Below are 12,873 nucleotides of genomic sequence, written 5' to 3'. Positions count from 1 at the left end.
TTAGCCTATGTTAGGTTCAATGACTTAGATAGGCCCGGTCAGGTGGTTGGTCATTGCTCCTTTTCCCTCTCAGTATGGTCGTATGATCTAGTCCTATTGTGGTCACGCCCCGTGGGCAGCTGGAGTCATCTAGAACTCACCAGCTTTGGTCCTACTGTACTGGAGACTCTAGTAAGCAGAAGCAGGCTTGGGTGACAGAAGTAACCTCGAAGTCAGCTATGCTAACAGGTAAGGCACCAGGCGTCAATGGCCTACATTTGTTTGTTCCTAAATCCTATTCTGTCTCTTCCACCTCAGCGGTGGGATTCAGCTATATATATATATCTGGCAGGTAAGTGTCATGAACAAAATGATATTTAATGATAAAATAAAGTTTGTTCATGCCCCACTAACAGATATATGCACCACCTCCCTCTTGAGACAGTGGCACTGAAAATCTGAATAGAAAATGGGAATGGTTCGATTCCGCCTCCCAGCGGCGGGGAATGAGTACTAACCACCTGGCCACACTGCGTATTGCATGAGTTTGAAATTCTGTCGGATTTCGGAGAAATACGGATATATATATATCTGCCAGGTAAGTATGAACAAACTTTATTTTATCATTAAAATATCATGTTTTGATAACTTTCCGAATGGGTTCTGGTTGTTGTTCAACTAACCATTTCCTTTTTAATTTGTTTTATGCTCATCTCCTGTGATGGGCATCGGGTTCAACAGGTAATTTTCCAATTTTAATCATGATATACAGTACTGTGTCTTGGTCAGCTGCACATTTTAAAAACCTTGACTAGTTTGATTCTCCAAGAGGAATCAAAGTGAACAAAGTTGAGTCAGGTCTATATTTTTCTATTTATTCTTTTAGGCTCCAAAGGGCCTGTAGTTGAAAAAGTTGAACTATTTTTGTTCTTTCTTTTTTTTTGGTGGGGACACAGGCACAGAAACATAGATGGGTGCAGAGGTCATCATCTGTGCCAAAACAGTATCATCAAAGGTCCCAGGGTACTTGACTCTTTATTCTTACTATTCATAAAGATCAAATAATAGAAAAAAATAATAATAAACCTGAAAACTTTAAAAGATATCATTACCCTTTCATGGAGTTTATTCTTCCACTATTGGCACAAGTGAGAACCGACTCCCAAATGTCAGCACTGCCCCTACCCTACAGGGGATGGGCAATCTCGATTACAGTGGCTCATGTAAAGCCAAACCTGCTTGCTAGGACTGAGAGTATTGCAAGAATACAATTATCCCCACCTAATTGTATTATGGGCTTAACCAGATCAATGCCAAGAGTCCTATCCCCAGAGTCAGACCCCTGGAATCCATGGCCCAGCCCTAAAGAATAGTTCCGCCTTTGAAATATCAATCTGATATCTCAGGTCCGAACATTATCGGGTAGATGATGATCCTACCACAGTTCTACTATTTAGCTGGATATAAACCCAATCCCAGCTATGATATCTTTTCTGTTTAACAGGTCCAATAAATTTTAGCAAAGTGGAAAATTCCACAAAAATTAATCCAAACAAATACATAATCATATATGAGACTCTTGGACTCAAAGCAGGAACAAATTCCTAAGTTAAAGGAGCACCCTCACCACATCCAAGGTGGTCCCACATTGAGGGGAAATTTAAGGACAGCCATAAAGTTTATAAAGTATAATGTCAGTGGATCCGTAATGTTCTCCTATCCTTTAAAATTCGTCTTAGCTTGTACAAAAAGACTAAGCTGGTATGCCCAGCAAAAAATAAAACCTTGCCCTTTCAAGTTAAAATCTGAAAGATGCTGAAGATGGTCAAGCACCCTTTCTTATATTCTGATAATTAACCATTTTGCTTATGACTCTTATAAACAATTGCATCTGCAGGAAGCAGCAGGCATAAAAATGTTTACAGTATACTTTTTTGTTCCAAGACATGTAGCTCTGACAATTTTTCAAGGTAGATTGCTCAATTTTGTTTCATTTTGCAGCTGAATGATTGCTCAATTTTGTTTCATTTTGCAGCTATATGATTGCTCAATTTTGTTTCATTTTGCAGCTGAGTGACTGTTCAATTTTGTTTCATTTTGCAGCAGAACGATTGCTCAATTTCGTTTCATTTTACAGCTGAATGATTCCTCTATGCAATGACAGAAAAAAAGCCCACCAAAATAACTTTAGGTAGGTGGAATAATAAGTAGAAATTACAAGATACAAGAAAAGTTTGCACTTTCTCCCAAAAAAAATTTGCCAAAAAAACCACTTGTGATAAAATCTTCATTTTTTTATCCATACCACACCCAGATACATTACCTATTTATTGCAGTGCAAAAGTTTTAATTATAGCACGACAAATATGAAAATGGATGACAAAGGAGCATCTTGTTTCCCACATAAAAAGTGGGCTGGCGTTTCTCTCTCTCTCTCTCTCTCTCTCTCTCTCTCTCTCTCTCTCTCTCTCTCACACAGAAAAAAAGATAAATGATGTAATTATCGAATAAAAATTTAAAACTATACAAGAGAAATAAACACATGTTATATATGTATAAAAAATATCAGGAATACTCATCAAAAATTATCCTCATCTTGGCTGCTGATTGTGCATTTTTTTTTTGACATCTGAGTATGTCATCAAAATGCAAATGACTTCAATTTGGATGACATCTATATCAGTCATTGGTAAGCAAAAGGGTTAATAAATTCATCCATAAATTAAGAGGTAACGGATACCGCCAGTTAGAGCCAACACCTAAAGCTCTGTATCTAAAGTAGTAAAGATAAAAAAAAATATAATATCACAAATCCTTGAGTATGGGTTTCTCTACAAAGATGCCTGAAGTCTGCATTTTTAACTGGTGACACCATATTCTCAATGAGCACTGTACTGTTCAGGACAGTAAAGCCAGCCTAAGTTGAAAGATCACATTAATTAACTGAACAGAGGTTTTGTTGAAAGTTCTGGTTATGAGTTAGTTTACAGAATACAGGATCTCAGTGCATATAAATAATAATTTTCATACATGTACTGCTCAGCATAAATAGCAAATTACAGTAGTCAAAAGCTGAATGGCCTAGCAATGACAAATTTAGAAAATATACAGCCAGCAACACCAACGCAATTACAAGTCTTAAATAAAATGACAAATTATCATAATTAACAACACTTACTTCTTTAATCATCAGGGAAATCATTATGAAGGCGAATAATTTTTGACAACTCCAGCTTTGCAACACCAAGGTTACTCATCATTGTAAGGTAGTAGCGATTCTCAAAAGAAGTTACTCATGTCCAGCTAAGGCCCTGGAAAAATTATACTGTACAGCTATATACATACAGTATCAAGATAATGGATTCATTTTTTTCTCCATAAATATAAACCAATTCATTTTTGTTATAGCAAATTCATATATTTGTATGCTGGCCACCCTGGAATGCTATTGCGCATGCACAGTGTAGTAGGGAACTTTTTGGTAAATAGTGGAGTTTCCTTTACCTGGGATTCCAGGAGCCAAACCCCAGACTAAGTAAAACAGCCTTATAAATTAGGTTAGTATAGTTTCTTTTACAATAGGTTTCTGGTACTTCTACATAACAACTCCACACAAATTATTACCTTGGAAATTGATTTTTCCTATACTTTTAGTGTTGCTGATGAAGTAGGTGGTATTGGGGACCCTGTGGGAATTCAGGGTTTTGGGTGAGGAAATACACTGGGAGAAAACAGTACTGTCACACTGGTCGTATGGAACGGTTCCGCACATTCGCAAGTGATTGGGGAGCTATATGTTCAAGAAGGGAATGGCTAAGGATATCTACTATAAAAGGAACCATACTAACCTAGTAAGCACATCACTTAGCCCCCTGGACTGCCCCCAGTGAAGGAAACTCCATTTTATACCAAAAGTTCCCCTATAATACTGCGCATGAGCGATAGCATTCCAGGATGGCCAACATACAATGACATATCAGTTCTGAGGTTAATTACAGTTGACCGACAAAAAATAATGGTAAATTCTTGATAAGCGATCAGTCAATTTCAAAGGTAATACCCCATGCCATCATAACAATAACATGTCTGTTCTCTCTCCATGTTTTACCCCACCCAAAACACCCCGGTATTATTTCTTATGGACATTGGTGCTTTCAACACCAAAATATAGGTTTTTCTGTTTGTATTATGATGTGATTTGAATGATTTTGAGGTTTATTTCCATCGCAAATGAATACTTATTTCCCGGCAAATAATATATTGTATACAAAATTAATAAAATTACGACTTGTCAGAATACTGCAGGTTCTCCATAGCTAATACGGCAAAACTGTGTTTACTGATTACAGTTTTGCCGTATTAGCTATGGGAGAGGGGGTGCATTCTGACAAGTCGTAATTTTATTAATTTTGTATACAGTATATCATTTGCGGGGAAGGATAAGTATTCATTTGCGATGGAAATAAACCTCAAAATCATGTAAATCACATCATAATACAACAGAAAAACCTATATTTTATGTTGAAAGCAATTAATGTCCATATGAAATAATACCACACCCCTGTTCCTAATTCATCCCCAGGATACAGATAAGGTTTAATAATTGACCTGACAATGGCTAAACGTACGACCACCTTCATCAGCAACGCTTAGCAAGCATAGGAATGGTCAATTTCCAGGTAATAGTCCGTGCGGGGCTGTTTTACCGAGGATATGAATGAAGGTACAGTAAAAGGAATGGAGGTCGAAGCTAGGGGCCTAAAGGACGCCGCAAAGAACCGTAGTCTAAGTAATGCCTACAGTGCACCGCATGATGTGCACTGATGGCATACCAACCTTCGGGGGTAAATTACTTCCGCTTGGTTTCATTATATACAATTGGTCATGAAATGGGTAGAACAGACTGACTATCGATCAAAATATTTTAGCACGAAATAATAATGGCGCGAATGAACTAATCATATGCTTTTTCCTTTTCTTGCGTCATAAACTTGTAGCGAACAACTAGGTAGGGAGGAACAGAACAGGTGGGTCCAACATATTCTTTCAGGTTTTTTATAAACGTTGCAAAATAAACAGGACTAATAGCAAAACTTACCGAAAAGTCATTTCAAAATCACTCGGTAGTAGTAGTAGTAGTAGTATGTGGATGGAGCCTTCGAAACCCCCTCCTAGCTCGTTTTATTCCTCCTTTGTTTGTGTTATTTCTGTAAGCCATAATTATTTTATAAATTCTTTCCAATATTCAACTTTCCCCTTCAGCAGCAGATCTGTAAATAAAAGTATATTAGCTATCAGTAGAATGAATAGCAATATCGATAAAAGTTCTCTTTGAAACGGCTCAGTTACTCGTTCTGCTCTGCCTTTGAACTTTAATGTTTTTCTATTTCTGTCAAGCATCTTGTTAGTTGTTACTAAATAAACATCCACAGCCCGACCAATATGCAACAATTACTCAGTTTACACACTTGTTCCTATTTTCCTGCTTGCCCAATCCTGCTAACGACACCTGCAAAACAAAGGAAAGACTTAATGCCAAACAACAATCCGGATTTTATTGGCCATTTTATTGGCTTTGACAAGTTACCAGCGATGGTTCCTGGTTCCTAAACGCCCATCCCCAAACACAGTTGCGTGCTAGCTATTCCATTCGCAAGAGGTGCAAAAGCTTTATTCCCTTGTCTTTTTTTACAATTTTAATCTACTTTAGTTTTGCTTTATTTTATAATAGGCCCAAAATGTTTATTTTAATTCTTGTCCATTACCCTTTTCTCGCGAACCAATACCCGATTTGGTTTGTGTTGCCCTGAAGTCGGGACTTCGCGACCGGGGAAACTCAGCTGGTTTAAAATCCGGTCCATTTAAATCCAACGAAGACGCTACCACTATACCTCCCCCGTTGGACCACCTACCGGTATTTGTATCGGGTGAATAACCCCTTATTATTTTGAGTAAGTTGTCTGATTATAATTGTTTTGGTCTTATAAGCACAGCCCAGTTTGTTTAGTTTCTGTAGCTGATTTAGGATGCTATCCCAAACTGCCACGAGGGTGGAAATATATCGCGACTTTTTGCTCATTTAATTTGTGAATCAGCGATGAATTTGACCTCTTTTAAGAATACGTTGCCGAAGACTGAAGCTTCGTTAACCAAAATGAGCCGTAAGGATACTGCCCTACGAACTAAAATAACACGTGAAGTCCTCTTAAAACAGGACTTTCGTATGATGTTGGCCAGTCTCCATTGAAGAAGTCCTGGCTGTCACTTTATTTCGATGCTTTGTTTCGTTAAATACTCGAACCGTTAATTGTTCCTGTTAATGGCTGTTGGTCTTTCTTTTACCGAGACGTTTACTCGGTACAAGAAAGCATTAAGTCGCGTCGGGTATTTCCTTTAAAACTAACTTTTCCTATTTGACCGTTATTTTTGGGCGTCGACTGTAATTATTAACCTGTAATTAACCTTGGAACTGATTAAATTTTTTGTATGCTATTTTCCTAGAATGCTGTCATGCATGAACAGTGTTATAGGAGAACTTTGGTAAAAAGTGGAGTTTCCTTTGCCAGGGGGGTCCAGGGGCCTCTCCCCGGCTAAAGTAACACGGCCTTCTAAGTTAGGCTATGTTAGGTTACTATGGGGTTATTTTTTGAAGACTGCCACCTCCCACTTAATAATTTAATAATTTATATTTTTTTTTGTAAAATACATCAAAACAAAAAATTTCATCTCAATGCATGACCTTTGCAAATGCTTAATAACAGAGAAAAATAATTAATCAAATCACGACTTATAAGATAAGACAATACCTTCCCCCACCCCCTCCATAGCTAATACGGCAAAACTGCAACCAGTAAACACCCCTAAGGTATGTTAGGTTGGTATTTTTAGGTTCTTTTAGTGCCCTTTCATTTCTGGCCATTTTTTGCATGAAAACCCAAAATGGTTTTTCATGCAAAAGTGGCTAGCTGGAACCTTCCAAAATGGCTGGCTGGAGTCTTCTGAAAAATTACTTAGTATGGTTATTTTTATAATAAATTTCTTAGCCATTCCCTTCTTGAACATATGGCTCCTAGTGACACTCATATTCACTGGAATCATGGAGCTATTACTTAGAAATACAGTAAATCCCCAGATTTGCGGGGATGCGACACACACCCCTGCTAATAGCTAAAATCCGCGAATACTTAAAACCCCTCTAAAAACACTTAGAACTGCCTATTTTGATAGTTCAGACACAAAACAAACCCTCTAAAAATGCTTTTACCTGAGTATTTTAATAGTTTTATCACACAAAGTGCACTTAGTCATGAAAATTATATGAAAAATATAGTAATTAGTGAATATTTCTCAGCAAAAAATACGGTGAATGGGTGAATTGTCCCAAATATATGTATACATGTTCCACAGAGAAATCCACGTATATTGTGAGACTGCAAATATAGGGGCTTACTGTACCTGTCTGTTTACATAGAAGTTATTTACTCTGTAGCAGGTGTCTATTATTATTATTATTATTATTATTATTATTATTATTTAGAAGATGAACCCTATTCTCTTATGGAACAATCCCACACATCAGCCACTGACTTGAAATTCAAACTTAAAAAGAATATTAAGGTGTATGAAATTAGGAAACTTAAGAGGAGGCAAAGGGAATTACAGGAGAAGAGATCTCACTTGCATTCTTTATTATAAAAGAAAAATGAATTAATAAAGAGATAAAAATGTATTAACACTTTGTGGATGGATCCCCTCATGAGAGGATCTAAAATAGGTTTTGGGTGGTGGATGGATCCGCTCTGAGGAATATTAGTGTTACGCGCCATACGATTTGGCTGTATCGAGCGGGAAAGTCTCCATCACTTCAGTGGCCCATGAATGAATGCTGGCAACTGAAGAATTCAGCTCGGCTCAGTCGTAGGTGTCTCAAGCAGATTAGTATTGTTCTTGACTAGAAGGGGGAATGTCTTGCTCCTCTCTCTCTCATGACGTCTTTTTATTTATTTGCTCATTGATATACCCAGGGATTGCTGTTGGTTTTAGTTCTTATCTTTTATGATATGATGTCAGTTATAATTGTAATCTTGCAAAGAAAAGTGCAAAGAAATATTATAAAAAGCATGTATACCTCACAAAAAGTTACTGCAACTTCCTATCTCAGTAAATCTTGTCAATATTTTACAATAAATATACTCAGAATTTGTTACTGATTTTATTTCTTATCTGTTATGATATTGTGTGAGCTGTCATTATAATTTTACAAGATAAAATAAAAATAAATTATAAGAAAAAACATGCATAACTTGGTAAAATTAACATATTTTCACAAATGTCATGTAAAAGAGGCCCCATTCAGGGTTGTAAGTGGTCACTTTTGACTTCCCATGGAAGGTAGGGAAAAATTTTTAGAATTTTTTTTCCATACACCTTGTGCATTTGCGTATCTTCTGCTTTCCATTGAGGTGTTTTTTCGTAAATTAGCCAGCCTCAAAGTTTGTCCGGTCAGGGGGGTTGCATGATATATAATTAGCCTGTCCCTTAAGGGTTAAAATGTAAGGAGAATAGTATTAGGGTAGTAATGGATTGCATTTTGCTTGAATTTAAGTTCCAATTGTATCACGACATCTTCTGGTAAACAGGTATGTAGGCCATGTTGTTTACCCTCATCTCACTTTCTTTGTATAAAGTGAGTGTAGGCCACTAAGCTGTTCAGTCGTTGCTGTGGCCCTCAGCTGTCACAAGTAGTCAATCCTCTTTGCTATGGAAGTGGAATGGGAAACTCGAGGAAATAGATGAGCTGTGTTTTGCTCTAAGAAAAAGTTTCACATGCAGTCGACGGGTTTGGGTCGTTTCAGTCGTAAGCATGTTTACGTGCAAAATGGGCATTGGTTTAGTACCAGCCCCTTGGGGATGTAAGTAAAACATAAAATAATGATGGCAAATACCATAAACATAACGCCTTATGTTGTTTTGGATGTTACGGCCTAAATGACTTAAGGCTGAATGACCAGGACTGCCGTCAACATGGTGGCAATGTTAAGTTGCATTCAGTCAACAGGAAACATTCTGAAGAATAGCTGCAGAGGCAAGGAGTGAGTGTAGAACGACGGGAACAGGTTCTGCTGACGAAAACAAACCTAACCTTACCTAAAATGCCATGTCCTGACCTAACCAGACCTTACCTTCCTAACCTCACTCAGGACACCAGGCCCTGACCTGGCCAGGGGGCTTTGCCTCCCTGGAGCCCCCAAAGTAAGACTAAACATTGGAGACAATGGACTTAGCTCCCCCTTCAGAGGTAGTCCTGTTGTTCTGCACACTATCCCCAAGTTTAACATGCAATTAATGTGGTGGCAGTGTTAAGTTGCACTTAGCCAACAGGAAGCATATTCTGAAGAATAGAGACTGAGGAAAAAAGAAAAATGGCAGCTGCAGCAGCTTTCAGACTCCCACCAGTGCTTGACCTTTTGGTCTAAACTTTGGTGGAAACCTTTGAGAAGTGGAGAAGGCAAGTGGAAGTTTTATTTGCTGGCAAGTGGGGCAAACACCGAAGCAAAGGATAGGAGGGGGGGTGCCATTATGCTCCAGTGTGCAGGACCTCAAATGCTGGAGGGTGTAAAGTCACCAATTCGGTGCCAGGATAGTGTTTCGCGGCGCCATTAATTAAGTCTCCGCTGAGCTTGTTTTCTTTGGTGACTTCCCGTTTTCTTCAAAGCTAAATTAGTCACGCCTAAAACGTGCCAGGTCACGCATTTTAATCATTTTTACTTTATGGTATTTATACGAATGTCACACATTGTGTATCACATGTTTCTTCATTCACAGGCATCAAGACTGTATCTATATTGTGTCTCTGTATGTTTCGTATTGTAATTCGTACTCGTTCACTGCATATTATTGTTTATTGTTTCGACCTCAGGTCACAGTCAATTCCATTGTCTCTCACGGCCCGGCGTCAGTCGGCCACAATATAAGCCGCCTGGATCTGTAATAAAGTCACCAATTCGGCGCCAGGATAGTGTTTCGGCGGCGCCATTAATTAAGTCTCCGCTGAGCTTGTTTTCTTTGGTGACTTCCCGTTTTCTTCAAGCTAAATTAGTCACGCCTAAAACGTGCCAGGTCACGCATTTTAATCATTTTTACTTTATGGTATTTATACGAATGTCACACATTGTGTATCACATGTTTCTTCATTCACAGGCATCAAGACTGTATCTATATTGTGTCTCTGTATGTTTCGTATTGTAATTGTACTGTTCACTGCATATTATTGTTTATTGTTTCGACCTCAGGTCACAGTCAATTCCATTGTCTCACGGTCTTTTGTCAGTCGGGCCGCAATATAAGCCGCCTGGATCTGTAATAAATCAGCAGTAACCTTTACCTGCTCGTTTCTTTGACACCTTACAAGGGTTGTGAGTGACCAGTTTAAGTGTGACAGCCTCAAAACAAAGAACACCCACATGTCATTCTCATTAGGTGGCAAGAATACTGTTCTCCACAAACTAACAGAGTGTTGCACTCATTTAGATTTGTTCCTATACAAATACAAACCTTCAGTCTTTACCTAGGTGTTGTGGAGGCCGAGAGCCTTAGAGAGTTATGTGCCTCTCAGGCCTCTGAGGAGAGCTGGTGTCTTTTGAACTCAATGATAAGCCCGCTTACTAGGGCTACTGGTACCAGGCATGGTCTCTCGCTGGCGATACTGTGGTACTACCTCTGCTCCCATTACCGAGCACACGGGTGCACGCTTCCCAGGGTTCTTTGGACCCCCAGTGTACCCGGTACTGGCCCCGGTAGGCCGTTTACCCAGGCTTCGGTACTAACCTTGGTTTCTCAGTAGGGGTACCACTGCTCCTAATGCCAAGCGCACAGGTGCAACCGCTACCCATGGTTCTTCGGATCCCCGGTGTACCGGTATCTACCTTGGCTATCAGTACCAGCCCTGGTCTCTCACCATTGGTACTGCTGCTCCAGTGTACCAGTACCGGCCCTTGCAGCCCATCTACTGGAGTAGGCAAGGGTCCCTGGCCTACTGACCCAGTCCCAGCTGCCAGTGCAAGAGAACAGACCAGGGATCCTGGGACATTGACCCAGCAAATGGCCTGGTCACTTGGGCAGTGCAAGAGGAGGTTCCCTGCTCAGTCTTCTTCTCGTGTAGAAGCCTCTGCTTCGAAGTACAGGCAGTCCTTGGGTTACGACGGGTCCGGCTTACAATGTTCCGAGGTTACGACGCTTCTCAAATATATTCATCAGAAATTATTTCCCAGTTTACGACGCATGTTCCGGGGTTACAACACGGATCCGACGGAAGAAATATGGCCCCAAAACGGCAGAATAATAAAAATTTGGATTTTTTTTTATGAAAAACTCAATAAAAATGCAGTTTACATCATTTTCAGTGCACCCAAATCATTAAAAGTAAGGTTTTCTTTGGATTTTTGACGATTTTTTGGCTTAGGACAATTTTTGGCTTATTGACGCAGCACAGGAATGGAACCCCATCATAAACCAGGGGCTGCCTGTAGATTGAAACATGCTTGTGGGACAGCCCCCACAAGGACTGCTCTCCTTGACCCAGGCGGATGCTGTCATCGCAGATTGATGACCTCCCACAGCCTCACTTACCTGCTGGGACTTCAGTCTTTGGCAGGTGGGGCAAGGGTGCTTGCTATCTCTCTCCTGTTTCCTCCTCCTCCTTGGAATTTTTTCCGGGACAGGAGCCGGACAAGTTTGGGGTTTGGGACCGAAAATGTTCTTGCTCCCATCCCAGCCTTTACAAAGGTCTGCTTCCTGGTCCAGTCCTCAGACTAGACAGGACACATGCCAAATGATTAAGAGATCACCAGGGGCTCTGGTGAGTGTTTCTCTCCTGCGAGTTACAGAGGTCTGTTGTGGAGATCATTAGAATAATACTTCATTATTCCTACACAAATAGAGACCTTTATTTTTTGTTGATATATTTTTGTGTGATTGTTGTTTGTGTTCTAGATATATACAAACGCTTCAGTCAATTTAGCACTTTGAAGGGAAAAGTGCTGGGTTAAGCGCTGTCCAGGGAAGGACAGACTGTGTATTCGGTTTCTCTATTTTTTTTTTTTAGGTTAATCCTCATTTATTTTAGTATGTCACACTGTGGCATGAGTGACAAAAATCTAACCCAACTTATTTTTTTAGGTGTTGTGGAAGCTGAGGGCCTTAGAAAGTTATGTCTGTCTCTATCTCCCTATGCCTCTTGGGAGAACCAAGTGTCTTTTGAACTTAATGATCATTCTTAGGCTCAAGGGACTTGTTGGTATCTCCTCTGACTGTGCCTGGGAAGACTTACCAGCCAAGGTGTCTGCTAGCTGTAGGACTGCTCCCACTTCCTTGGTAACCCCTCATGCAGTATTGGGATTGAGTTCCCAGGCACTGCCGTATACTGCACATCATCTGTGAGTGATGTTATCTGCAGGCTGTTGCTGAAGGCACACTCGGCAAATTCAAGAAGAGGAAAAAGAATTCATTATTGTTGTCTTCATTTTCGTCTTTGTCATCAAGTGCTGTTGTCTCCACCCTCCTTTCTTCTTCCAAAGCTAACAAGCAGAGGAGACGGAAGGTGTACCGGCACCAACCCTGGTAGGCCACCTTCCTGGGCTATCGGTACCATCCCTGGTCTATTGCTAGTGGTATCGTGGTACTGCTGCTCCCATTGCTACCCACGTGGGTGCAGTTGCTACCCGTGGTTCTTTGGACCCTCAGTGTATTGGTATCAGCCCCAGTAGCCCACCTGCCCAGGCCACCAGTTCTGGCCTCGTGCTGGTGCCAGCCCCATGCAGTACTGGCCTCGGTAACTCATCTATTGGAGGCAGCAAGGGTCCGTGGCCTACGGACCTGGTCCCAGCTGCCAGTGCA

At 40.2% G+C, this 12,873-nt stretch overlaps 2 protein-coding genes across 2 annotated transcripts in view; one reads left to right on the top strand and one right to left on the bottom strand.

Moving 5' to 3' along the window:
* LOC136826069 (uncharacterized) overlaps positions 1-5,265 on the bottom strand; it is a 36,958-nt gene extending 31,693 nt beyond the window's left edge. The window contains exons 1-2 of the mRNA XM_067082975.1: positions 5,078-5,265; positions 3,158-3,290 (exon numbers count right to left, since the gene is read on the bottom strand). Of these exons, the coding sequence (XP_066939076.1) occupies positions 3,158-3,181 (24 nt within the window). The 5' untranslated portion in view covers positions 3,182-3,290; positions 5,078-5,265. The remainder of the gene's footprint in view (positions 1-3,157; positions 3,291-5,077) is intronic.
* Positions 5,266-5,777: 512 nt separating this feature from the next.
* Positions 5,778-12,873, top strand: part of Pif1 (Pif1 DNA helicase) — a 67,238-nt gene continuing 60,142 nt past the window's right edge. Inside the window, exon 1 of the mRNA XM_067082973.1 lies at positions 5,778-5,930. The gene's annotated coding sequence lies outside the window, so the exon portion shown is untranslated. The remainder of the gene's footprint in view (positions 5,931-12,873) is intronic.

Source organism: Macrobrachium rosenbergii, chromosome 40, assembly GCF_040412425.1.
Source record: "Macrobrachium rosenbergii isolate ZJJX-2024 chromosome 40, ASM4041242v1, whole genome shotgun sequence".
NCBI lineage: Eukaryota > Metazoa > Arthropoda > Malacostraca > Decapoda > Palaemonidae > Macrobrachium > Macrobrachium rosenbergii.
This window is presented reverse-complemented; position numbering and strand designations above follow the sequence as displayed.